A 23,889-nucleotide genomic window follows, 5' to 3' on the forward strand; every position below is an offset into this window, starting at 1 on the left:
ACTTGAGCCACAGCACCACTTCTGGTGTTTTCTGTGTATGTGGTACTGAGGAATCGTACCTGGGGCTTCATGCATGCTAGGCAAGTACTCTACCACTAAGCCACATTCCTAGCCCCTACTAACTTAAAAAAAATGTTTTTGGTGACATTGGGATTCGAACTGAAGGTTTTGTGCTTGCTAAGCAGATGCTCTACCCCTTAAACTATGCCTGTAGCCCTCAGTGAATACTTTCTGGTCATCCTTTATGCTTAGCAATATGAACTTCTTTGCAGTTTAGGAAGTATGGCTTTGAAGTCAGACTGTCTAGGTCCATCTTGTTTTTACCACTTAGTATGTGGTGTTGGAAAAGTTACTTAACCTCTCTGTGCTTCAGTTTCCTCAACTGTAAAATGAAGATAACAATAGCAAGATATAAATGAATAGAGTCATCATCATCATCATCTTCTCATAAGATGGTTCTTAAAATTAGACAAAGTAATGTTATGTAAAATTCCTGTTATAAACCATTTCCATCTCCCCCCATGCCGTGTTAGCATATTGTGTGGTTGATACTAAGCAATTTACTGGGGTTACAGGCATGCACCACCATGCCTGGCATCAGTATTGATACTTGAGACCTCCATGTATAGTATGAAAGATACAACTTAGTTTCCAGTTTATGGACAGTATTGCTCCTGACTCTTAATCTTCCCAAACTAAAAATCAGGGCTCTCCTCTAAAAGTAAACAAACAAGCAAGCAAACAACTATCTAGTTCCTTCTTGCTAAACTCTGAGTTCTTGGCTAATTTCTTCCCTGCATGTAATCCTGTTATTCCCAGGTCTCGGCTGAGCATAGCATGATTCATTCAGTACCTACTATCTCCCACGAACGGCTCTGTGAGTATTAAATGACTTGCCTCAAACCTAACAGCCAGTAAGTAGGACTCACTCCTAATGTTTGGACCCAGAGTTTACATATGAGACTAGTGTGTTATTATACGATTCACTGAAATAATATTACAGTTAGGAAAGCAATTAAGATGATAAGTCAATTCTGTCTCTGCATCATTTTATGAATCCTTCCAACAACCCAGAAGTTCTAATCTCCAGCTCCGTGCCTGCTCACACTGGTTTTTCTCTATGGTGTTTTTCCAGTATATTCATTATACTTTTGTATTCTGACACTCATCTGTGCATACTCACACATTCTAGGACAGGTTTCCAAATTGTGGCACTATTGATATTTTGGCTTAGATAATTTTTTGTGGGGGGGGCCACTTGTGTACTGTAGGATGTTTGACAGCACCCCTGATCTTGTACCATTCCTCTTCCCACCCCAGGTAGTGATATCTTCAGATATTGCCAGAGGTCCCTGAGAGAACCCTCATTGAGAACCAGTGCCCCAGAATATATGTGCCATAAGCATAGGTATTTTCTTTCTAGAACAGGACCAGGATCAATAAGTGCCCATCACTGAATGAATAACACTCAAAACTAATATTTACAGCTGGGCGCCAGTAGCTCACACCTGTAATCCTCGCTACTCAGGAAGCTGAGAACTGAGGATTAGCCGGAAAGTCTGAGGAAAATAGAAGCTGTAGAAGTAGAGCTGTGGCTCTAGTGGTAGAGCACTAGCCTTGAGTACAAAAGCTCAGGGACAACACCCAGGCCCGGAGTTCAAGCCTAGGACCACAAACAAACAAAACCAACCACCCCCTCAGACATTTACATAGCTGAGCATGAACTAGACCCAGTTCCATTTACAACCCTGGTGCTAAAATCTACACATTAAGCTTCTCTCTGATAGGGTCACATGTGAAAAAAATAACAATGTCTTGACAATAAAATTAAATTAAAAAAACAACAACAACAAACAGTGATTTGACTGCTGCTTCTGGAAAAGTCTTGGGGGTTCTCACTCCCAAGTAGCAGCTCGACAGGCTAGTCCCCCTCCACACACTCCATAAAAGTATCCATATAGATCCCTAATTTCAGAAGATGGCCAGGAAGCATTTGAAGGACAACTCTAGCCATGGATTGCTAATTTTCATAGAGCTTCTTCCTTTGAGAGTGTCTCTTAAGTTGAACTCTAGATGATTATTGGATCTAGAATAATCAAATGATTATTTGGTTAAGAATGCCTATTTTTCCAGTGCCACATAATGTCTTAATGTCTTTTGAGTTCTTTTTAAAAAGCCTTATTATATAAATAAAAGACACTTGAGAGTTTATGGACTCCGTAGATGAGTAGCTACAGGAAGAATTTCAATGTGAAAACCTAGAGCCAGGGAGAAATCAAGGAACCAGAGATAGAACTGATGTGCCCACGCTGCCATGAAAGCCAGTTCTCATTCTGGCCAAGCCAGGGAACCCCAGAACTCCCGATTCCTACCTTAATATCACTGCGATTGGACTCTGGCAAAGAGAGGCGGAATCTAAAAGGAAATAGGAAAAGTTTAAGAGGGGGTAGATTTAAAATCAGTTCAAAATGAAAAAGAGGAATTTCTTCATTCAAAAACTCGCTATTATAAAAACATACAAACTTGGAAGTCATCAAGTCTATTACATCTTCATTCCTGGACTTTGCTACTTAAGATTCAGAACTGGCCAGGTGCTGGTGGTTCACACTTCTAATCTTAGCTACTCAGGAGGCTGAATTCTGAGGATCTTGGTTTGAAGCCAGCTTAGGGCAGGAAAGTCTATGAAACTCTTATTTCCAATTAACTACCCAAAAGCTGGACATTGCACTGTGGCTAAAAGTGGTAGAGGGCTAGCCTTGAGCAAAAAAGCTCAAGGACAGCACCTAGGCCCAGAGTTCAAACCCTATGACTAGAGTGCACACACACACACACACACACACACACACACACACACGCACACACACACACACACACACACACACGCACACACACACACACACATACAGGAACCAGAACAAGACTAGCAGAAAGCTTGGCTTTGTCTCTAAGTGGCTTCTCCACATGCTTTTGTCTATCTATAAGACTTCTTAATAGCAAACTGGAATGTCTAAAACAAGGATAGGAACTGGTTTCCAGGGTTCTGCCTCTGAATCCAACTTTACAGCTTCCCTAATCCCTTATTACAATCCTGGCCTACTTGTCTATAAACTCTATGCTCAGTCCAGGGGACACTCCTCCAAGGGTTGTGTTAGCCATGCCACTTTTTCTGGGGGTACTGAGATTTAAACTCATTAGGGTCATGCCTCCAGCCCTTCATGAGTATATTTGAAGAGCAGGTTTTAACAGAAGAGGTACATTTTCTTAGTACCTGTCAATATAGCTTCACACTGATAATCACAAAACCAATCAGTAATAAAACCAGTCAAGTCTGGTGAAGACCCATGATGATATCACTCAAACTGATCCCTGTGGGATCTGTAGGTCATTGCAGAAAGTTCTGAGGAAATGTGGAGTCCCTTCTTCTGGCCACATTGTCTCTCAAGAGTGGGCAAACCTCGCTCAGACATCCAACCTACAGAATGGCGGAATACTTGAGTTTCCCCTCTCTTCCTTCACTTCAAGCCCAGGCCATGCCTGGACACCTCATGACTGGCTGCTATTGAGTGAGCTTGCCTGGGCTTTCCTCCAGCATACTTTTTCCTTCTGGTCCGTTGTCTTTTATTACCCAGTTCTTACAGGGTGGCACACTTGCAGGTTGGTGTCCTATGGGACTCTCCTCACCGAGTGAAGAGAAACAGATGAGGAAAAGAGCAGAGGTCTCTTTGCTCCTGGTTCTGAAAAATCTGCCAAGCTCAACTCTGACCACCAGGTGGAGCCTGACTGGTCCTCTGCCTTCCTCTTCAACCAGGTTAACTCCACTGCTGCTTAAAGCCCTGTACGAAGAATCCATTCTTTCTGTGGAACCATAGAATGGCTGGGGAAGAAGAAAACTTAAGTAGTCGTACTTTACAGACATTTAATAGTCACTCTTGGATTTGGAGGTGTAAGCTCAGTGATAGAGTGAGTGTTGGCTTGTGTGAGACCCTAGGTTCCACCTCTGACCACCACCGCCACCACATGTATGTATACACAGCCTATTTAACACATTTGAGAGAAGATGTATTGCCTGGATGGAAAATCAGAACAAAACTACAAACCCTGAAACACAGTAAATGACACAACATAGGACAAGAGTCAAGCTGCTCAAGTGTCCCAGTAACAGCAGTGTCACTATTCTGACCTAGTGCCCAGCCCAGACACATTTAGTACCCCACAAACTTTTGTCTATGTCTTTCCCTGTGAGGGTGGAGATCCAGCCATAATAATAGAAATTCCCAGGACTCAGTTAGGTATTGTACGTTCTGGAGCAAGTATGGGGTCATTTGGCCATTAAGGATTCTTCTTTCTTTCTCTATCTCCTTTGATTTTATTTCACTTCATTTCTCTCTCTCTCTCTCTCTCTCTCTCTCTCTCTCTCGCTTGCTCTCTTTCTCTCTCTCTCTTTAAAATAAAGTCTTGCTATGTAGTCTAGGCTGGCCTTGAACTTACTACCATCATCAGCCTTTTGAGTGCTTAAATTATAGACATACAGCTGGGTGCTGGTAGCTCACACTTGTAATCCTAGCAACTCAGGAGGCAGAGATCTGAGGATTGCAGTTTGAAGCTAGCCTAGGCAGGAAAGTTAGTGAGACTATTAATTCTAATTAAGCACAGAGGGCTGGGAATGTGGCTTAATGGTAGAGTGCTTGCCTAGCATGAGGAAGCCCTGGGTTCCATTCCCCAGTACCACATACACAGAAAAAGCCAGAAGTGGCGTTGTAGCTCAAGTAGTAGAGCGCCAGCCTTCAGCACAGAGAGGCTCAAGGACAGTGCCTAGGCCCTGATTTCAAGCCCTAGGACTGGCAAAAAAAAAAAAGATTTTGTGTATTAAGCACCTAAAAATCCAGAAGTAGAGCTGTGGTTTAAATGGCAGAATACTAGCCTACTGAAAAAAAGTTCAAGGACAGGACAAAAAAGCTCAAGGACAGCACTTAGGCCCTGAGTTCAAGCCCCTGGACTGGCATAGAGAAAAATTTAGAGAGACAGACACGGGGGCGCGGGGGCGAATAGCTGTGTGAGGTGTTGTAAATCCCACTCTGGTTGCAGCTTGAAGAGAAATTTGGCAGGTCAAGACTTTCCCAGGTGCTATGTTCAGTAATGTACGAGGTGATATGAAGAATTTAATTCATATCCAATAATTACGAGGGATGAACAGAAGCCATATGTTGGGGGAAGACTTGGGTCAGGGGAAGAATCTACCTTTTTAACTTCACACTGGGGCTGGAAGCAAGGGTCTCACCCATTTTAGGTCAGTGCTGCTGTACCTCTTGAGCCATGACTTCTGTCACTCTCTTTTTGAGTTACAGTCTCACTATGGCTTGGAGCTCAACATCTTCCTGTCTCTTCCTGAGTAGCTGGGATTAAATGCATGTGCCACCCTGCCTGGCTAAAGACTTGTCTTTTGAGAGAAACACTTTGGATAGACTTCTCACAGTCTCTTAGATCCACTCTTGCAAATTGCCTGGGGATCTGAGTGTTTCTCCATCAGGCTGTGGGCTTGTAGGCAGGAACTTTTGTCTTTTCCATGTGTGAATGGTACAGGGAGACAAACAGGTACTCAATGCAAAAAGAGAAGAGCAGGAAAAGGAAATGGATGGTGTGTATTAGTTAGAATTGGGGTCACTTTAAGGTTGAATCAGTCTAAAGTACAAGTGCTCACTCTAGGGAAGTGAGAACACTAACATCAGCTTGAGAGGTCAGAAGAGTAGCTGAAGAGCTTGAAAACAACAGGCTGTGGATTTCATGTGCAATGATAGTTGTTTTATTTTTTCCTCTCTCCCTCCTTTCCTCCCTTCCCCTTCCTTCCTTCCTTCCTTCCTTCCTTCCTTCCTTCCTTCCTTCCTTCCTTCCTTCCTTCCTTCCTTCTTTGCTTCCTTCCTTCTTTCCTTCCTTCCTCCCTCCTTCCCTCTTTCCTTCCTTCCTCCCTCCTTCCCTTCCTTCCTTCCTTTCTTCCATTCCTTTTTGTGTGTGTGCTGATACTGGGGTTCAAACTCAGAGCCTGGGTCCCTTAGGTTTTTTGCTCAAGTCCTGGTGCTCTACTACTTGAGCCACAGCCCCACCTCCAACATTTTACTGATTAATTGGGGATAAGAGTCTCATGAACTTTCCTGCCCAGGCTGACTTCTAACTGTGATCCTGATGTGTCTGCTTCCTGAGTAGCTAGGATTACAGATGTGAGCTACCAGCACCTGACACAATAAAAGGTTTTTTTTTTTTTTTTTGTGGGGGGGAGGGATGTGCTAAACTAATCCCACTACTATGGTAGTCTCTTCATGGGTAAGAGTTCCCTCAATCTCCTACAGCCTGGAAAATTTCCAATATTCTTCCCAGAAGGACCTATTTGGGGTTTCTTCCTCTGATGGGGGGCCTATCCATGTGTAGTGTTCCTCTGTCCTGGCTTCGATGGTAGCTCAGAGCAGGGAAACAGATAGAAATAGCAAGGTATCCAGTCCTGACTTTAGTGACCTGTCCTTTTCATCATTCCAATAGTCACTGTGAATCCACACTGCCCGGACTTGGGTTGTTTCCTGGGGTTTGGCTTATGTTGGAAAATATTTACTTGCCCAAGCTGTAAGGCATGCATGCATGTAGGAAATGATCTACTCCTAGTCAGCTATTTTGGCATTGGCTATGTTGTTTGGGAGGGGTTGCAGGGGGCTGCAGGGCGTGTGTGTGTGTGTGTGTGTGTGTGTGTGTGTGTGTGTGTGTGTATGTGTGTGTATTGATGGTAGTGGGGTAGGGTACAGTTTAGGAATGTCCAGAGTCTCAATCACAGCAATGTTAAAGAAAATGTTCTCTTGTTCTAAATGATCCAATAATAACATAGTTTGACAGCCCTGTTTTATATGTGACTAAGAGGATTGGCAGGAAGTCATCTGGCATTTAATTTGCTTCTGAACAAAACTGCAAAGTGGCTACTCCATGGACCAGCTTCAGCTGGAATTGCATCCACACAGACTGTGTCTGGAATAAAAGGCTCATTGCATGTTGAACAATAAGAATCTAGCCAGGTGCTGGTGCTGGTGGTTCATGCCTATAATTCTAGCTACTCAGGAGTCTGAGATCTGAGGATCGTGGTTTGAAGCCAGCAGGGGCAGAAAAGCCTGTGAGACTCTTGTCTCCAATTAACTACCCCCACTCCCGAAGTGGAACTGTGGCTCAAGTGTTAGAGTGTTAGCCTTGAGAAAAAAATGCTCATGGATAGCACCCAGGTCTTGAGTTTGAGCCACTGGATTGGCACATAAAAAATCTACTTTGTGGGCTGAGAATGTGGCTTAGTGGTAGAGTGCTTGCCTAACATGCATGAAGCCCTGGGTTCAATTCTTCAGTATCACATACACAGAAAAAGCCAGCCATGACTCAAGTGCCAGAATGCTTGCCTTGAGCAAAAGAAGCTCAGGGATAGTGTCCAGGCCTGAGTTCAAGAAAAATCTACTTTGTGACTTGGAAGGCCAATCCTGAAGCTATTTTAGACCATCTAGCCCATCACACGAGGATGGAGAGCATCATGGGTCTGGGAACTGGTCTCAACCTCTTGTGTGATCAGATCTGGATCCTTGAATGGGAAAAGAGAATGAAACACTATGAGGACAAGCCATGACCACATGCTAGGCTTTCCTAGGTCACAGAGGACAATGCGAACACACAGAGGTGTGCTGCTTAGCTGGTGAGGAAACCGATACTTAACAAGATGAAGTAATTTGCTAAAGGCTACAGGGCGAGCAAGTAGGAGAGGCAGAATCCAAATGCAGACATACCTGAATCCAGAAACTGCTTCCAATGACAGAGACACACAGAGGTCAAGTTTAATATTAGGGTTTCTAGCTCTTGCTTTCCTTATTCTTTTCTTCCACTTGACTGGAGCAATGACAGAAGAGCTAAGTGCTTTCTCTATTTCAGAACAACCAGTTTTGTTTTTTTTTTTGTCTTCTCTTTGCTCTTTCAATATTCAGTATTGAGAGGGAACATGCTGCGTGTGTGTGTGTGTGTGTGTGTGTGTGTGTGTGTTGGTCCTGGGGCTTGAACCCAGGGTCTCAGTACTGTCCCTGCAGTACTCTACCACTTGAGCCAGAGCTCTACTTCTGGAATTTTGGGTGGGAAGTTTATTGGAGATAAGCGACTCAAAAGCTTCCTACCTGGGCTACCTTCAAACATGATCCTTAGGGGCTGGGAAGTTGGCTCAGTGGTAGAGCGCTTGCCTTGCATGCCTGAGGCCCTGGGTTCGATTCCTCAGCACCACATAAGCAAAAGGAAAAAAAGCCGGAAGTGGTGCTGTGGCCCAAGTGGTGGAGTGCTAGCCTTGAGCTGAAGAGCTGAGGGACAGCGCCCAGGCCCAGAGTTCAGGCCCCACAACCAGACCCAAAAAAAAAAAAAAAAAAAACAAACATGATCCTTAGATCTCAGCCTCCTGAGTAGCTAGGCCAGGCACAAGCACAGGCCACAGGTTCCAGGCTACAGTAGCGTTTTATAGAGTAGGAAATGAGATCCAGAGAGGTCAAGTAAGTTACCTGAGAGCACACAGCTATCAAAGGGGAGGGCTGAGATCCGCACAGTGCTACATTAACTCCCACGCCTGTGGTCTCACTGCCAGTCTCAAGGCTTGTCCTCCCCTCCTCCTGTATTTGTCTCTGAGTTCTACACCTCCTGGCGCATGCAGCCAGTAGAAGGTAGTTAGAAAGACCACGGTGTGCTGGGAGCTCAGAGACTCTGCATTGCCTGGTTCTGCTAAGGGATGTCCTACAGATCCCCACCCACATCCTCCTGTCTACAGCATCTCTGACATTAGCCAAGCCCAAACCAGCTCATCCTGATAGGCAGCACTGGGAGCCTGGAGTGGAGGATCCGGCTGGGGCAGGGTGTAGGAAGCAGGGCTGCCACTCCTACTGCCCCAGGCCCAGCCAGCATAGCCTCAGCCACTTTGCAGTCTTGCTGTTTGGTTGGCTGTCATGGCCTGATGAGGCTTGGCTCACCTACCTTATCCATAATCTATTCACTACTGGAGCCAGCGACAACCACTCCCAAAGAAGCTAGCTAGCCTCACACTCAAGTGCAGCTACTCAATGCCTTATCCAAAAGGGTTGAATCCTTGGTCAACTGCCTTGCAGTCTCCATCTTGAAATTTTGTATACATGTTAGAAGCGGGGGCCTGGTATTCTTATTCTATAATGGTTTCCCCCAAAAAGGTATAACCAGTCCTACTCAGACCCCACTAAGGCATCAGGGTACTGTCAGACTCCAGCATCCTGGATCTCAAGGAGATCTGCAGAGCAGGAACTCACATTTCAGAAGTCACATTTACGAGGACTAAAGGAAGCCAGAGGATCAACCTAACCATTTCTGAAGACGATATGAATTTAGCAGATCAGAATCAGCTCTTTCAATCACATGCCTATAAATAATCCTGACATCCACTGTTTGCTCTGTTGGTTCTCGCAGGAACATAGATCCAGAAAAAAGCAGGTTTAACTACCTCACAGCAACATAATGGTTAACTTAGTTTGTTCTCCTAATATTTCTGGGATCTGTTAACTCATTGTCATCAAGGTTAAAGCAATTGACCTTACCTGTTCAGAGACAAGGAGCAGATCAGTTTTTGTCCCAAGATAGCCAGACCCACACTGGTACTAGCAACCTGCAGACAATAAAATCAACAAAATCTTCTATTACTAAGATGAGTGACAAAGAATGACAGTCCATCTGGGCCACAGATACAATTTCCTATCGAGGAAACATCATAAACCCAACGTCCTCTTGTATCCCAAAGATACTATCAAGAATTCTGTTCTTGGAAAACAGGCAAATTAACTGTAAGGCCTCACTATTTGAAGACTACTTTTCCCTTTTCTCATCTCTCTTGCCTGTGTACTCATGCAGGGTGTATGTGAGCATGCATGCATGGTGCATGCTTGCAATTTTGCTTAGGTTCCTTGTCCCAGATCAAGTCTTTTTCTTTTTGGTACTGGGGATCGTACCCAGGATGTTGCACTTGCTGGGCAAGTGCTTTGCCACTGTGCTACATCCCAGCCCATTGTCCTAGATCTCTAATATCAGATTGCATTTGGTTTTGTTTTGTTTTGTTTTTTGGGTCCGGTCGTGGGGCCTGAACTCTGGGCCTGGGCGCTGTCCCTCAGCTCTTCAGCTCAAGGCTAGCGCTCTACCACTTGAGCCACAGCCCCACTTCCAGCTTTTTTCTTTTTGCTTATGTGGTGCTGAGGAATTGAACCCAGGGCCTCAGTCATGCAAGGCAAGCGCTCTACCACTGAGCCACCTTCCCAGCCCCTCAGATTGCATTTGGATGTCATCTGGTCAAGTAAACTTGAGTTCTACCTCTATTATTTTTATTTTCAGGGGGAGCAGAAAGAAATTCAGTTATGCTTATAACTGAAGTTGAGGGACTGACTTGTAGAAAGTAGATATTTTTTTTGTCAGTCCTGATAATTGAACTCAGAGCATGGGCACTGTCCCTGAGCTTCTTTTTGCTTAAGGTTAGCACTCTACCACTTAAACCACAATGCCATTTCCAGCCTTTTCTGTGTATGTGGTACTGAGGAATCGAACCCAGGGCTTCATGCATGCTAGGCAAGCACTCTACCACTAAGCCACACTCCTGGCCGATTCAATCATCTTTTCTATACCCCAGCCCAAACCCCATCCTCCAGGAGGACCAGAGATTTGCTCTCCTGTTCCCCTACCACCCTGTAGCTGCATTAGACTAAGCCGTGTTTTTTGCAAAGCTTATAATTTCAGGGATTGGCATGCTTCTTAGGGGGCAAAAATGGACGTAGTTACCTTACACCCTGGGTCTCTAACCTCTCCTCTGTCTTAACTGAGGTGTCTCTCCCTCCACTCCAAACACTTAGACTCTGCTGCTCAATCGTTCACAGAAGAAACAGATTTAGCCTCCATGAGGTACCCTCCTGGATTCCCAAACTCACAAAGTCCATGGAGACAATCGGTTCAACAGTGGAGTTCTCAGTTTGGGTGAGCATGATGATGGAGGCGGGGATGTCCAAGGTGAAGTTGTTGGGCTCTAAGTGGATGGTGGGAGGCTCGGTGGCCATGAACTCCAGCATGAAGGGCTGGGACAAGATGTAGATCTCTGCAATCTGCCCCATTTAGAGAAAAGAGGTGAATATCGAGAGTAGTGAGTTGATGAGGGGATCACAAATTTGGGGTGTTTTGTGATTATGCAGTCAAGAGTAGGAAAAAAGTCTTTCATAGTAGAACAGCAACAATAACAACTCACAAATCAAAACAAACATGTACTGTGTCGAATGTATTTGTGGATATATGACTAAGACAAAAAGACAGCTAAAACCAACCTGTTAAGGCTGGAAAGACAGACTTAAGCTTGGATCAAACAGGAATGTAAAGGAATCCCCTCCCCGTCCCAGTCTCCTGGAAATAACACCATTGCAAACAAACATAGATCCAAGAGTCAGACCCAGAGCACTCACCCGGGAGAGGAAGTTGCCAAATCCTTGGGAGTTTTGAACAAAATAGTGGGAAATCTGGAATGTAAACATCACCACATCACTGTGAAGTTTGCACCTGAACTGTCTTTTCAGGGAAAGGTAGGGTTTCCTTACAACTTGATGAAATCATGACACTGTTGCACCATAAAATGTTCAGGAGATTTATTGTTTAAATGATAGGTTCCCAACTACAGGGAATCTGAGGCTTAGGGAAGTAAAGTAACTTACCTGAGGTCACACAGGAAGTTACCTTCTATTCTAAACACTATCTTCTGGCCATGGGAACAATGTCTGTAGCATATATATTTGCACATGATCTACAGGTACTATCAAGTCTTGTGGTATTTTTGTTCTCATTACTCCAGATCACTGACATCTAACTTACTTTACAGGGAACAGTCTTCATCTCTAAAGCTAGAAATATTTTTAAGTTATAATTTTATTATGATATTTATACAGAGGGTTTACCATTTCATATGTCAGGTAATGAGTACATTTTTTTTTTGTTGTTGTTGGGTTGTAGGCTTGAACTCAGAGCCTGGGCCCTGTCCCTGAGCTCTTTTGCTCAAGGCTAGTACTCTACCACTTTGAGCCACAGTGCCACTTCCAGTTTTCTAGTGGTTAACTGGAGATAAGCGTCTCACAGATTTTCCTGCTCTAGCTGGCTTTGAATCATGATCCTCAGATCTCAGCCCCCTGAGTTGCATGATCTACCGGCATCCAGCTGAGTAGATTTCTTTTCAGACTATGGCTCCCATTCCTTCACTTCCCTCCAGTTTCTCCTCCTTTCCCTGCCCACAAGTTGCATAACTCATTTTCCACATAGTACCATGCCTGTATTGTTTCACCTTATACTGATCTGTTTCCATGTCTCCTCAAAGAGAAAAAGAGAAGTAAAACAACTAAAAGCAAAACACAACAAAAACAACAACAACAAAAAACCAACCTCCAAACCAATAAACCCACCATCATCACCAAAAAATCCCCCAAACGTATGTTCCCATTTCCTGGAAATATTCTGATAAATAGTATTTTCAGATGTTAAGAGGCATTAGGTCTTTGGGCTCCTCCCTTAAGAGTATCTTCCTTTAGTCTCACTGTGTGTGAATGACTAGAGTCCTTTTTTATCATGCTCTGGTATATTTTAGATCCAGTAAAGCTAGAAGTATTTAACACTTGGCCCTGTTAGCTGGATGGTGCTGCCATACTTTCCATCTTGCATGTAAGATTTGTAACAGCTTGTATCATTAAAGTACATATTCAAGCAGATTTCAACAGATTTCAAAGGGATACTGATGAATAATAGTTTTTGGTTGGCTGGTTGGAGGGAGTTGTGTTTTTATCAAAAGGGCAGAGAGAATCATCACTGAATATCTTTACTCTTACTGATTGCTGTAGATTACAAACCAGTTGTAATTACCATTAGAAGAAATCCTGAGGTGTCTGAATAACACAAAAAATGATGATAAATTACAGTTCAATGTGATTTTGTGCTGGCCTGATGCTTTAATGTGTATTTTGGGCTTGTTTGGCTGGTGATCTATCACTTGAATCATGTCTCCAGCCTGGAGTTTTTGCTGACTTTTTTTTTTTTTGGAGATGGAGTTTTGTGGACTTAACTTCCTAGGTTAGTTTTGAATTGCTATCCTTCAGATCACAGCCTTTTGAATAGATAGCATTATAGGTGAGCCACTGTCCTACTTAAAACTTTTTTTTTCTGCTCTTGGAGTTTAAACTCTTGGCCTGGGCACTGCCCCTGAATTTTTATGCTCACTTGAACCACAGTTCCACTTCTGGATCTTTGTGGTTAACTGGAGATAAGAGTCTCACACAGTGGATTTTCCTGTCCAGGCTGGCTTTGGATCTTCACCCTCAGATCTCAGCCTCCTGAGTAGCTAGGAATATAGGCTTTAGACTTTGATCCTCAGATCTTAGCTCTGGAGTAGCTAGGATTACAGGTGTGACCCATCAGTGCCTTGCAAAAACTTTTTTTCTTTTTGGTGGGTCGTGGGGCTTGAACTCATGGCCTGGGAGCTGTCCCTGATTATTTTGCTCAAGGCTAGTGTTCTACCTCTTGGAGCCACAGTGACACTTCTGGTTTTCTGGTGATTAATTGGAGATATGAGTCTCATGGACTTTTTTGCCCAGGTTGGCATTGAACTGCAACCCTCATATCTCAGCTCCTGAGTAGCTAGGATTACAGGCATAAGCCACAGGTACCTGGCAAAACTTCTTTCAATGCTCCTAAGAACTTTGTGAATGTGGACCTATGAGTATTCCAATTTTCCAAAGGAGGAAATTATGGCACACTGAAGTTGAATAAGTTGAAGTGGCTAAAGGTCAAGTGATACATGGTAGAGGGAGGTCTTGTTATTAATGAAGAATAATATGAAAGGGTGGCCACATGCCATGAAAAACAAAAAACCCCAACCCTGAAGGGGTCATTACCCCCAAGTAATGAATCATTCATTCCAAAGCCCCCTCATTCATTGTTCTGCATTAGGAGTGCTGGCCTAAAACAGCCCAGGAATCAAAGCTATGATAATCATCTCCCAATGAATGAATGACTTATTAAAAGGTTACAGGATGTTGTCACTTGTCACCATGTGGAAACTCTGCTCACCTCTTTGGTGGAGAGTGTGGCACCAAAAGCTCCAGCTATGAAATGAGCAAAAGATGCTGATCGAAAGAAATACTCGGAGATTCCAATGTAGAGCATGGAGTCCCTTCGGTCTGGGAGCACAAAAGGTACAGGCGAGAAGGTGGGATCGGCCAGGTTTTCCAGTGGGTAGAACACACCCTGGGGGAAGAGAGAAAGGCCAGTTACCAGAAGAAAATGTGAATGTGGGAAACTAACAAGGTAGACCTTCTCAAGTCAGAATAAGAAAAATCCTGGGGCTGGGAAGGTAGCTCAGTGGTAGAGCACTTGCCTTGCATGCATGAGGCCCTGGGTTCGATTCCTCAGCACCACATAAGCAAAAAGAAAAAAGCCGGAAGTGACGCTGTGGCTCAAGTGGTTGAGCGCTAGTCTTGAGCTGAAGAGCTGAGGGACAGCTCCCAGACCCAGAGTCCAGGCCCCATGACCAGACCCCCCCCCCAAAAAAAAAAAAAAAAAGAATAAGAAAAATCCCAGAAACTCAGTAGGGATAAGAGGATGACAAAAAAAAAAAAAAAAGAGGGTGACAAAGCCTATTGAACTCTTTGGCTAGTGGCCTTTCAAAGCTCTGAAGATTTTTTTTTTTGGGTCGGTCGTGGGGCCTGAACTCTGGGCCTGGGTGCTATCTCTCAGCTCTTCAACTCAAGGCTAGCACTCTACCACTTGAGCCACAGCACCACTTCTGGCTTTTTTTTTCCTGCTTATGTGGTGCTGAGGAATCAAACCCAGGGCCTCATGCATGAAAGGCAAGCGCTCTGCCACTGAGCCACCTTCCCAGCCCTGAAGATTTTTTTTTAATTATTATTTTTTAATTTTTATTTTGTTTGGTTGTGAGGTTTGAACTCAGGATCTGGGCATATGCCACTGGTGCCTGGCTATTGTTTTAATTTATGTTTTATTTTTGTTTTTTCGTGGGGCTTGAGCTCAGGGCCTGGGCACTGTCCCTAAGCTCTGATCCTCGAGGCTAGTGCTCTACCACTATGAGCCACAGTTTCACTTCTAGTTTTCTGGAGGTTAATTGGAAATAAAAGTCGCATGCACTTTCCTGCCTGGGTTGGCTTTGAATTATGATCCTCAGATCTCAGTCTCTGAGTAGCTAGGATTACAGACATATGCCACCAGCTCCTGGCTAAATTTTAAAATGCTTTTAGCATCAACTCTAATGAGTTTTGAATATCTACCAGGGATAGCCTTCATTGAGAAATTTCTAGTTAGTGCTTTTCTCAGATAAAAGGAAGAGACACAATCAGTGTGGATGGAGTGGACTGTGAATAGTTCCTGAGGTACCAGTGGAGATGTCAAACCCTTGACATTCCAAGTCCCTGACTGCTGAAAGAAACCCTCACAAGATCTGAGACTCCTAAAGGCTCACACATGCTGCTTTCCTTAGCTGTTAGGTTTGATTACCAAATGCGGTCTTGAACAACATTTGGAATGGATTTGAAAGAAACGGAATGAGTGAAAGCAACATACATTTAGAAGACGACAATATTAACTTTGGGATAGAACTAAACATAGGCACAATGATTGTTTTTCCCAGGTCAATGACCTCCACGTCTGTATGCTCATGACACAGACAAGGTCAGCAGCCTTTGGCTAAATCCACTAACATTTGCCCATAAAGAAAATGTTCCAGAGTTTTTGTGTTGGCACTGGGACTCAAATGAAGGGCCTCATGGCTCACACTTGGATTTTTTTTTCTTTTCTTTTTTTTTTGTGGGTCATCGGGCCTGAACTCTGGGTCTGGGGTGCTGTCCCTCAGCTCTTTAGCTCAAGGCTAGCACTCTACAATTTGAGCCACAGCACTACTTCCTGCTTTTTCTGCTTATGTGGTGCTGAGAATCGAACCCAGGGCCTCACGCATGCAAGGCAAGCGCTATACCATTAAGCCACCTTCCCAGCCTTCTCACTTGAATTTTTCACTCAAGACTATACTTGAACCACAGTTTCATGTTCAACTTTTTTTTTTTTTTTTTTTGTCAGTTGTGGGGCTTGAACTCTGGGCCTGGGCTTTGTCCCTGAGGTCTTCAGCTCAAGGCTAGTGCTCTACCACTTGAGCCACAGTGCCACTTCTGGTTTTCTGGTGGTTAACTGGAGATAAGAGTCTCATGACTTTTCCTGCCCAGGCTGGCTTTGAACCATGATCCTCTAATCTCAGCCTCCCGAGTAGATAGGATTACAGGCATGAGCCACTAGTACCCAGCTCCCTGAGTCTTTTCAAAGGGCATAAGTGTGTAAGAGTTGTTTGAAAATTATATAGATGGAAAAGCATGCATGTCTATTCTTCATTCTCCAGATATTAGTTGTTGACAGTCTGAGGTTTCTGAGAATGATAAAGTTACCTTCAAATTGAGGTCCAAGTAATGCTCAGAAATTTCTGGGGAACTGACTAGGGAGCAATCCAGCAGGGTATAGTTGTCAATCTTGATTAAAACTGAATGACCAACAAAGAAAAGAGTGTTCATATACATTAAAAGCATATGTATATAATCATACCAATATAATAATCTTCTGCTTGAGATATAAATTTCCCCTTTGCATTAGTGAGATATGTTTACTTTTGGAAACTAAGGAAAACTAGACCAGTCAAAAGAGGAAAGTAAAAAAAAAATCCTTCTCTGTCTTTTTTAGGCATCTGTCTAGGAGGGTTCACAGAGGAAGACACCTGAGTATCATGTTTTTCTCTTTCCCTTCCTCTCTCCCCCCTCCATGTTGGTACTGGGGTTGAAACTCAGGGCCCAGAGTACTGTCTCTTAGCTTTTTCACTCAAGGTTGGAATGGTACTCTCCCACTTGAGTCACAACTCTACTTTGAGATTTTTGTTGGTTAATTGGAGATAAGAATCAGACTTTTCTGCCTAGAGGCTCGCTTTGAACAGCCCAGCCTCCTAAGTAGAATTACAGCTACTCCGTTACAGGTGCCCAGCTTACATATTCTCTTCTTGCAGATCATACATGGCTTATTCAGTGGATAGAGATGAGAAGCAAGAAAAGATGAAGGCCCGCTCAGGTAGGGGCACAATATTATTCTACATCACTATAGCTTATCAAATGCATTCAGTAGGTCCCCATCACTACTCTTGAGGTGAAGGAAGCAGGGAAGGAATCCTCTTCGAAGGTAAGGCCCCCTGCCCAAGGCACAGTAGCATGTGAGAACCTAGACAAGGTCTTTCCTCCCTAGGTCTTTCTCTTTTCCTATCTCTCCAATCATTCCCTGTCTTTCATCCATTTGCATTTACTGTTTCCCTTTATCCTGTCACCAGTCCAACATTATTGACTTGGTGTGGGTGGGGTACCCTCCTTGCAGCCATGAACTTGATTGGTTGCCTAGGAGCACCTGCTCTACACACAGGGACATAATCTTTTACACAAGCCCTGGGACTTGGCCAGGTAGAAGGAAGACAGAGTGAAGAAGCAGGTGCTTTACTATCTGAAAGACCAAACCTAGGAAGCAGTGGCATTTGAAGGTGGGAAAAGAACCACCCCATGGTAAGACTCACCCTCCAGGGCACTGAGGTTGACATTAAAAGCCTCCACCTCATTGGTAATCATGGGGCAGAGCTGGCCACAAAAGAAAGGAAACAAAGATGTTATCACATTGCAAGCAGGTCTTCTGGCTAGGAGATATTATCCCTTTGGTCATTAGGATTCCTCCTTACATGACTTGATGACCACAGTCCTCAAGCCCCGTACGTATGGGCAGTGTGCCGTTGAAGATTGGTTAAGCTCCATAGGCACTGGGACCGTGTCCACACCACCCCAGAAAAGAGCAAGCACTTGGCATGTTAGCACAGGTGCTGCCTGAGCAACTCTACCTTTCCTGACTGCTTCTTAGCAGCCCCATGCCCTGCCCAGAGTGGAAGCATCTACACCCTTTACTTTCCTGTGGGCTATTCGGCAAGCACAGGGCATCAGACATTTATTTAGGAATTGAATGATTTCCCTTGCTTTAGAATTGGACTAAGAACTCTCTGTGTGTGTGTGTGTGTGTGTGTGTGTGTGTGTGTGTGTGTGTGTGTGTGTGTGTGTGTTGGTACTGCAGCTTGAACTCAGGGCTTGGGCACTATCCTTTAGCTCTCTGCTCAAGACTAGCACTTTATCGATTGAGCCACAGGTCCATGTCCAGTATTCTGCTGGTTCATTGGAGACAAGTTTTTCAGAGTTTCCTGCATCAAGTCTCTTGCACTTTCCTGCCTGGACTAACTTTGAACAGAGATTCTAAGATTTCAGCCTCTTGAGTAGCTAGGATTACAGCATGAGCCAGCCACACCTGGTTACTTAATTTATTCTTATTGTATTACATGGAAAGATTTTGCCTGTTCCTCATTCATCTTTGTGTGTGTGTGTGTGTGTGTGTGTGTGTGTGTGTGTGTGTGTATGTTTTGTTCGTGGGGCTTGAACTCAGGGCCTGGGTGGTGTGTGTGTGTGTGTGTGTGTGTGTATGTGTGTATGTTTTGTTCGTGGGGCTTGAACTCAGGTGGTGTGTGTGTGTGTGTGTGTGTGTGTGTGTGTGTGTGTGTGTGTGTATGTTTTGTTCGTGGGGCTTGAATTCAGGGCCTGGGCACTGACCTTGAGCTTTTTGCTTAAGGCCATTGCTCTACCATGTTGAGCTACTGCTCCACTTCCAGTTTTAAGTGGGGATAAGAGTCTCATTGACTCTCCCACCTGGGCTGGCTTCAAACCATGATCTTCGTATCTCAGCCTCCTGAGTAGCTAGGATTATAGGCATGAGCCACTAGTGCCTGGCTTGTCCTCCATTGTTTATCTATCCAAAAGTTACCTGTACTTTGAGTCCCGTTCAATGCCTGCATCCCCTAAAAAATCTCCCAGGGCATTTAAAGGTATGCTGCTGCTGCTGCTTCTAATTCCCTGAATCCCTTCAGTTTAACCTAATCATGACACAACCATGGGTTGTGTTTAGTTTTTCTACATAGACAAGATTTTCCCTCTTTTGTGTTCCCAACAAACCCCAGTCCAATGCTTGGCATGCAACAGGCAGATAATAAACTTTTGTTGATGTTTTTGCCAAGTCTACAGTGAGAAACCCGAGGAAGGAGATGTAGTTTTATTCATTTCTGTATCCCCAGCACCCTGCCACAATGTGGGCATACAGTATGACTTGAGAAATGTTACAAAGTTGTGAAGAATAATCTATATGAAAGTCCCTTGGATGGCATCTAGCACATAGGAGGTGCTCAATAAATGTTTGTTAAGAATGATTATAGGATGAACTAAGCACAGTGCTTTATGCCTATAATCCTAGCTATTTGGGTAGTAAAATTTGAAAAGATTATAGTTCAAGTCCAGCTTGGGCAAAATGTTAGCAAGATCCCATCTCAATTAATAGCTATGTGTGTGGTACACACGTGTTATCTCAACCGTGTGGGAAATGTAAGTAGAGAAGCTCAGGATCCTGGCTGACCTGCACATAAATATGGGACACTATCCCAAAAATAACGAAAGCAAAATGAGCTGGGAATATGGCTCAAATGGTAGAGTGCCCGCTTTGCAAGCATGACATCCTGTGTTCAAGCCCCAGTATCACCATGATGTATAACGAAAGAATGATAGACCTACAATGGATACCATTTTATGGTGTTATCAATGTCTAAGGTCTCACCATTTCATTTAAGTTCCTTAAAATGGGTTTCTCCATGGGCTCAGCAAAGGAATTATATAGGACACTGGAAAAAGCAGAAAAGAAGAGTTAAGGACCACAATCTGCTACGGATAAGCCTTCCCCAGGCCAAGGAACCCAAGAGTCCATTCCAAGGCTCACCAGTGCTTGCACTCACCTGAGCCCTCCCGCAAATGAGACATGGGCATGGCTCACTTGGGCGTAGCAGTCTTGGAGCTTCAGGGCTGGGTGACCAACTTCATTTCGAGTTAGGAGAATGATGCCAGTAAAGTAGATTCCAGAGAGATACAGATCAGACTCCCCTGTATCATAGCTGCGCAGAAAGAAAACACCAGGTTATCTGGCTCTGCACCAGACATGGAGATGGATTGTCTTTCTCATCCTAGACAGAGACTCTAAGCTCCTGGAGAGTAGGGTCGGCATTCCTGACACCTTTGACAGGTGCAGAAGGAATATTTACTGGATGAATGAAATAATGAATGGAATGCTCTAGGATACTGTACTTATTTCATGTCAAGTGCTCCTAGTAGTGGTTGAGTATCTATTTAGCACTGTGGATATACTCTGCGATACCAACTTCTCATTCCAGAGGGCCACAGATTGGGAAGTGACAGACAGAGCTGGCAAACCCCTTGAGGCAGGGGACCGTGTGTCCCCAGGACAGAGTAAGGGCTCCAAACAGGGTTGGCAAGTCACGAAAGCCATGGAGAACCAGAAGAATCTTGGCTGTTATGGGGATGGAGGAAAATATGTTATGTTTCTGCAATCTACAGGACTGGAATTCTGATGGGGAAAAAGGGTACTCAGCAGGCATTCAATAAATGGTTGTAGAATGACCAAGTGTTATTCTGGGGCACCAACCAGGCCACCTACCTATTACACCCAGAGTGGTAACTTGCACATAGCAGGTAGAATGTAAGTATACTTTGAACCTGACCCCTTCCTTCTATATGAGTGTGTGTGAGGCTTTGGTTTGGGGGAAGAGCTGGGTTTGAGCTGACCACCATGCTTCAGCCTCTGGGCGAAGCAGGAGGCTTTATTCCCAGTAGTTGCCAGTACAGACAGGGAAACGCCTGGTTTGAGGTCATGCAACAATGTGTCAGTGGACTTTAAATGTTGAGAGCTTTTCTGCCTCTCCCACAGTCAGGGACCTCTCAGCCATAGGAAATAACATTGTATCAGCTGCTGTGCTTTTGTATTTACTTATTTTGTGCCAGTCCTGGGACTTGAACTCAGGGTCTAGGTGCTGTCCCTGAGCTTTCCCACTCAAGGCTAGGTCTCTATCACTTGAACCTTAGCTCTGTTTCTGGCTTTTTGGTGGCTAGTTGGAGCTAAGAGTCTCATGGACTCTCCTGTCCTGTCTGACTTCACACTGAGATACTTAGATCTCAGCTTCCTGAGAAGCTAGGATTACAGGCGTGAGCCCCCATCCCTGGCAGTTGCTCTGCTTTTAAGAGAAAGATGAATTTCACCCCACCCATCCCCCAACAAGGATGTACTTATTATCACTTAGAAATAACACTCTTGAGAAAGATTATTAATACTGAGAGAGGGGGAGTTTCTAACACTGACAATAACAATGGTGACTTTGTGCATGGCCCATTATTGGTTCCATTTTGTCGCAGAACCGCAGCAGACATGCAGTGAAATACTCACAAAAGAGGAGACTTGACTTCCCAGTGGTTGCTGATGTTGGCTGTGCCATGGTTGGTGAGCACTTTGAGTCCTACCCCAGGCACCAAGGCTAATGATGTATTAGGGAACGACAAAGCATTGACTTTTATGCTGCAAGACAAGAAACAGGAGCATGAGGGCAACTCTTCTGCACATTTCTAGGTACAGCAACATTGAAAACACTGTGGTGGAATTCCTGCAGAGGAAAGGGCCTCCAGTCTGTGCTGTGGTCTCCACACTGCCTCCCAGGAAGCCCTGCTGTCTACTTAGGGGAGAGCTCAAGAAGCTTTGCCTTGCCTTGCCTTTTCCTGCCCTGCCCTGCCTTTCCCTTCCCTTCCCTTCCCTTCCCTCCCCTTCCTTTCCCTTCCTTTCCCTTCGATTCCCTTCACTTCCCTTCCCTTCCCTCCTCTTCCTTTCCCTTCCCTTTCCTTCTCTTCCCTTCCTTTCTTCTCCTTTCCTCCTCTCCTTTCTTCTCCTTTCCTTCTCTCCTTCCCTCTTCCTCTTCCTTTTCTTCCTCTCTCTACCTGTTCTCTTCCCTCCTCATTCCCCTCCTTTCCCCTCTTTCCCCTTTAATGTCCATTTCTCCCACTGGATATGAAGAACAAAAGAGATAGCTTTGTTATTCAAAGAACAAAATCTGGTGTGTCTTAGTGCTCAGTAAATGTTCATTGGATGCTTGCCTTTCTACAGAATAGGCCAGATCTTTCTCTGTACCACATCATCTCTCTCTCCTCACAAAGAAACCAGCTGATTTCATAGGCTAACATTACATCATGGGAATGATTACTCCAAAGGGTAGGTGTAGCAGGGAAATTTCATTGATTTAAAAGAGTATTGGGGCAAAAGAGAATCTCAGAAGCACAAAACTCCTTATAAAAGCTCAACTCTGTACTGGTGGCTCATGCTGTAATCCTAGTTACTCATGAGGCTGAGGTCTGAGGATCCAGGTTTGAAGGCAGCTTGTTCAGGAAAGTGTGTGATACTTTCATCTCCAATTCACCACTAAAAAGCTAGAAGTGGAGCTGTAGCTCAAGTGACAGAGCCCCAGGCTTGAACAAAAGAAGCTCTGGGAGCAGCACCCAGGCTCTGAGTTCAAGCCCCAGGATCAGCATGCATTAGGGGACACACAGACACAGACACACATCCAATACAGACAGACAGACAGACAGACAGACAGACAGACAGACAGACACACACACACACACACACACACACACACACACACACACAGAGCTCAGCTCTCCCTTCAACTTTCAGATTGAGATCAAGATCAATCAGCAAAGATCTATTCTTCCTCTACTGCCTTAGAGACTTTTGTTGGCAACCGTGGAGAAGATTGCCAGTGGCTGTCAGAATATCTATTTCCTTTACTTCTCTAAGCATCTCTGGCTTTGTTCTGGATGACAGAGTCGTCTGATTGGAAAAGTAATTTCCCTATCTCCCTTGCTACTAAATGTGGGCATATGACTAAGTTGTGTTCATGGTTGTACAGACAGAATCATATTAGGGCAGGGCTTCAGACAAAAACATGAACAAGAAGACTGACTCAGCTTGTAAGAACCCTGTGCTTCTGCCTGGTGCAGATGTATGGAACATGGATTTGATGATGGGATTATGGTAGCCATAATTGGCCACGAGCTATAATATTCTCTAAACTGGAGAACAGAAGTCAGAGGAAGGTAGAGCAAGGAGATAAAGGAGATGGGTTCTAGTAAAATCATGGCGCTTCACTGTTTTAGTTGACCTTTTATCCTCCCTTTCTCCATTTGAACTTAAGGCCTCGCATTTCTTAGGCAGGTGCTTACAGCTGAGCCATGCCTCCAGTCCTATTTTTCACTTGTTATTTTTGAGTTAGGATTTTGCTCCCTTCCCTGAGTGGATTGTGATCTACCTATTTTAGGTTTCCCATTGTTGCTGGGGTGACAGGTGCACACCACCACACCCGTCTATGGGTTGAGAAGTGTGTGTGTGTGTGTGTGTGTGTGTGTGTGTGTGTGTGTGATGAACTTTTCTACATAGGCTGGCCTCTAACCATGATCCTCCCATACTCAGCCTTCCAAGTAGCTAGGATTATAGGCATGAACCACTGGCACCCCAGCTTGAGCTTCTATGTGAGGCAGAAAAGCTCTTCTCTTTTACTTACTTCGAAAAATTGTAGTTCACATAATCAATCTTTAGAAACTCAAGCGACTCAGAACCTGTGATATCTGAAATGGTCTTTTCCTTCATTATTTGCTCAAGCACCTTCATTCCAACTTCAACACCTGTAAAGGAGACAAGGCTGTGTCTATGGCTAATAACAAAGACAATGACACGATATCATTAACCCACAAATACAGATTGTGGAGGAAGACTGACTGTTAGGTAAGAACACAGCATCCCTTACAATGAAGGACTGTTCCTGCTTTG

The 23,889-nt window shown here is 44.3% G+C and overlaps 1 protein-coding gene across 1 annotated transcript in view; it reads right to left on the reverse strand.

Moving 5' to 3' along the window:
- The window catches only part of Bpifc (BPI fold containing family C), a 30,602-nt gene that overhangs the window by 3,792 nt on the left and 2,921 nt on the right, over positions 1-23,889 (reverse strand). Inside the window, exons 2-12 of the mRNA XM_042693373.1 lie at positions 23,624-23,744; positions 21,463-21,591; positions 19,964-20,119; positions 19,789-19,852; positions 17,669-17,729; positions 16,512-16,603; positions 14,137-14,313; positions 11,496-11,549; positions 10,974-11,144; positions 9,603-9,670; positions 2,373-2,415 (exon numbers count right to left, since the gene is read on the reverse strand). Of these exons, the coding sequence (XP_042549307.1) occupies positions 2,373-2,415; positions 9,603-9,670; positions 10,974-11,144; positions 11,496-11,549; positions 14,137-14,313; positions 16,512-16,603; positions 17,669-17,729; positions 19,789-19,852; positions 19,964-20,119; positions 21,463-21,591; positions 23,624-23,744 (1,136 nt within the window). The remainder of the gene's footprint in view (positions 1-2,372; positions 2,416-9,602; positions 9,671-10,973; positions 11,145-11,495; positions 11,550-14,136; positions 14,314-16,511; positions 16,604-17,668; positions 17,730-19,788; positions 19,853-19,963; positions 20,120-21,462; positions 21,592-23,623; positions 23,745-23,889) is intronic.

Source organism: Dipodomys spectabilis, unplaced genomic scaffold (assembly GCF_019054845.1).
Source record: "Dipodomys spectabilis isolate Male_0828 unplaced genomic scaffold, ASM1905484v1 ptg000163l, whole genome shotgun sequence".
NCBI classification, from domain to species: Eukaryota; Metazoa; Chordata; class Mammalia; order Rodentia; family Heteromyidae; genus Dipodomys; species Dipodomys spectabilis.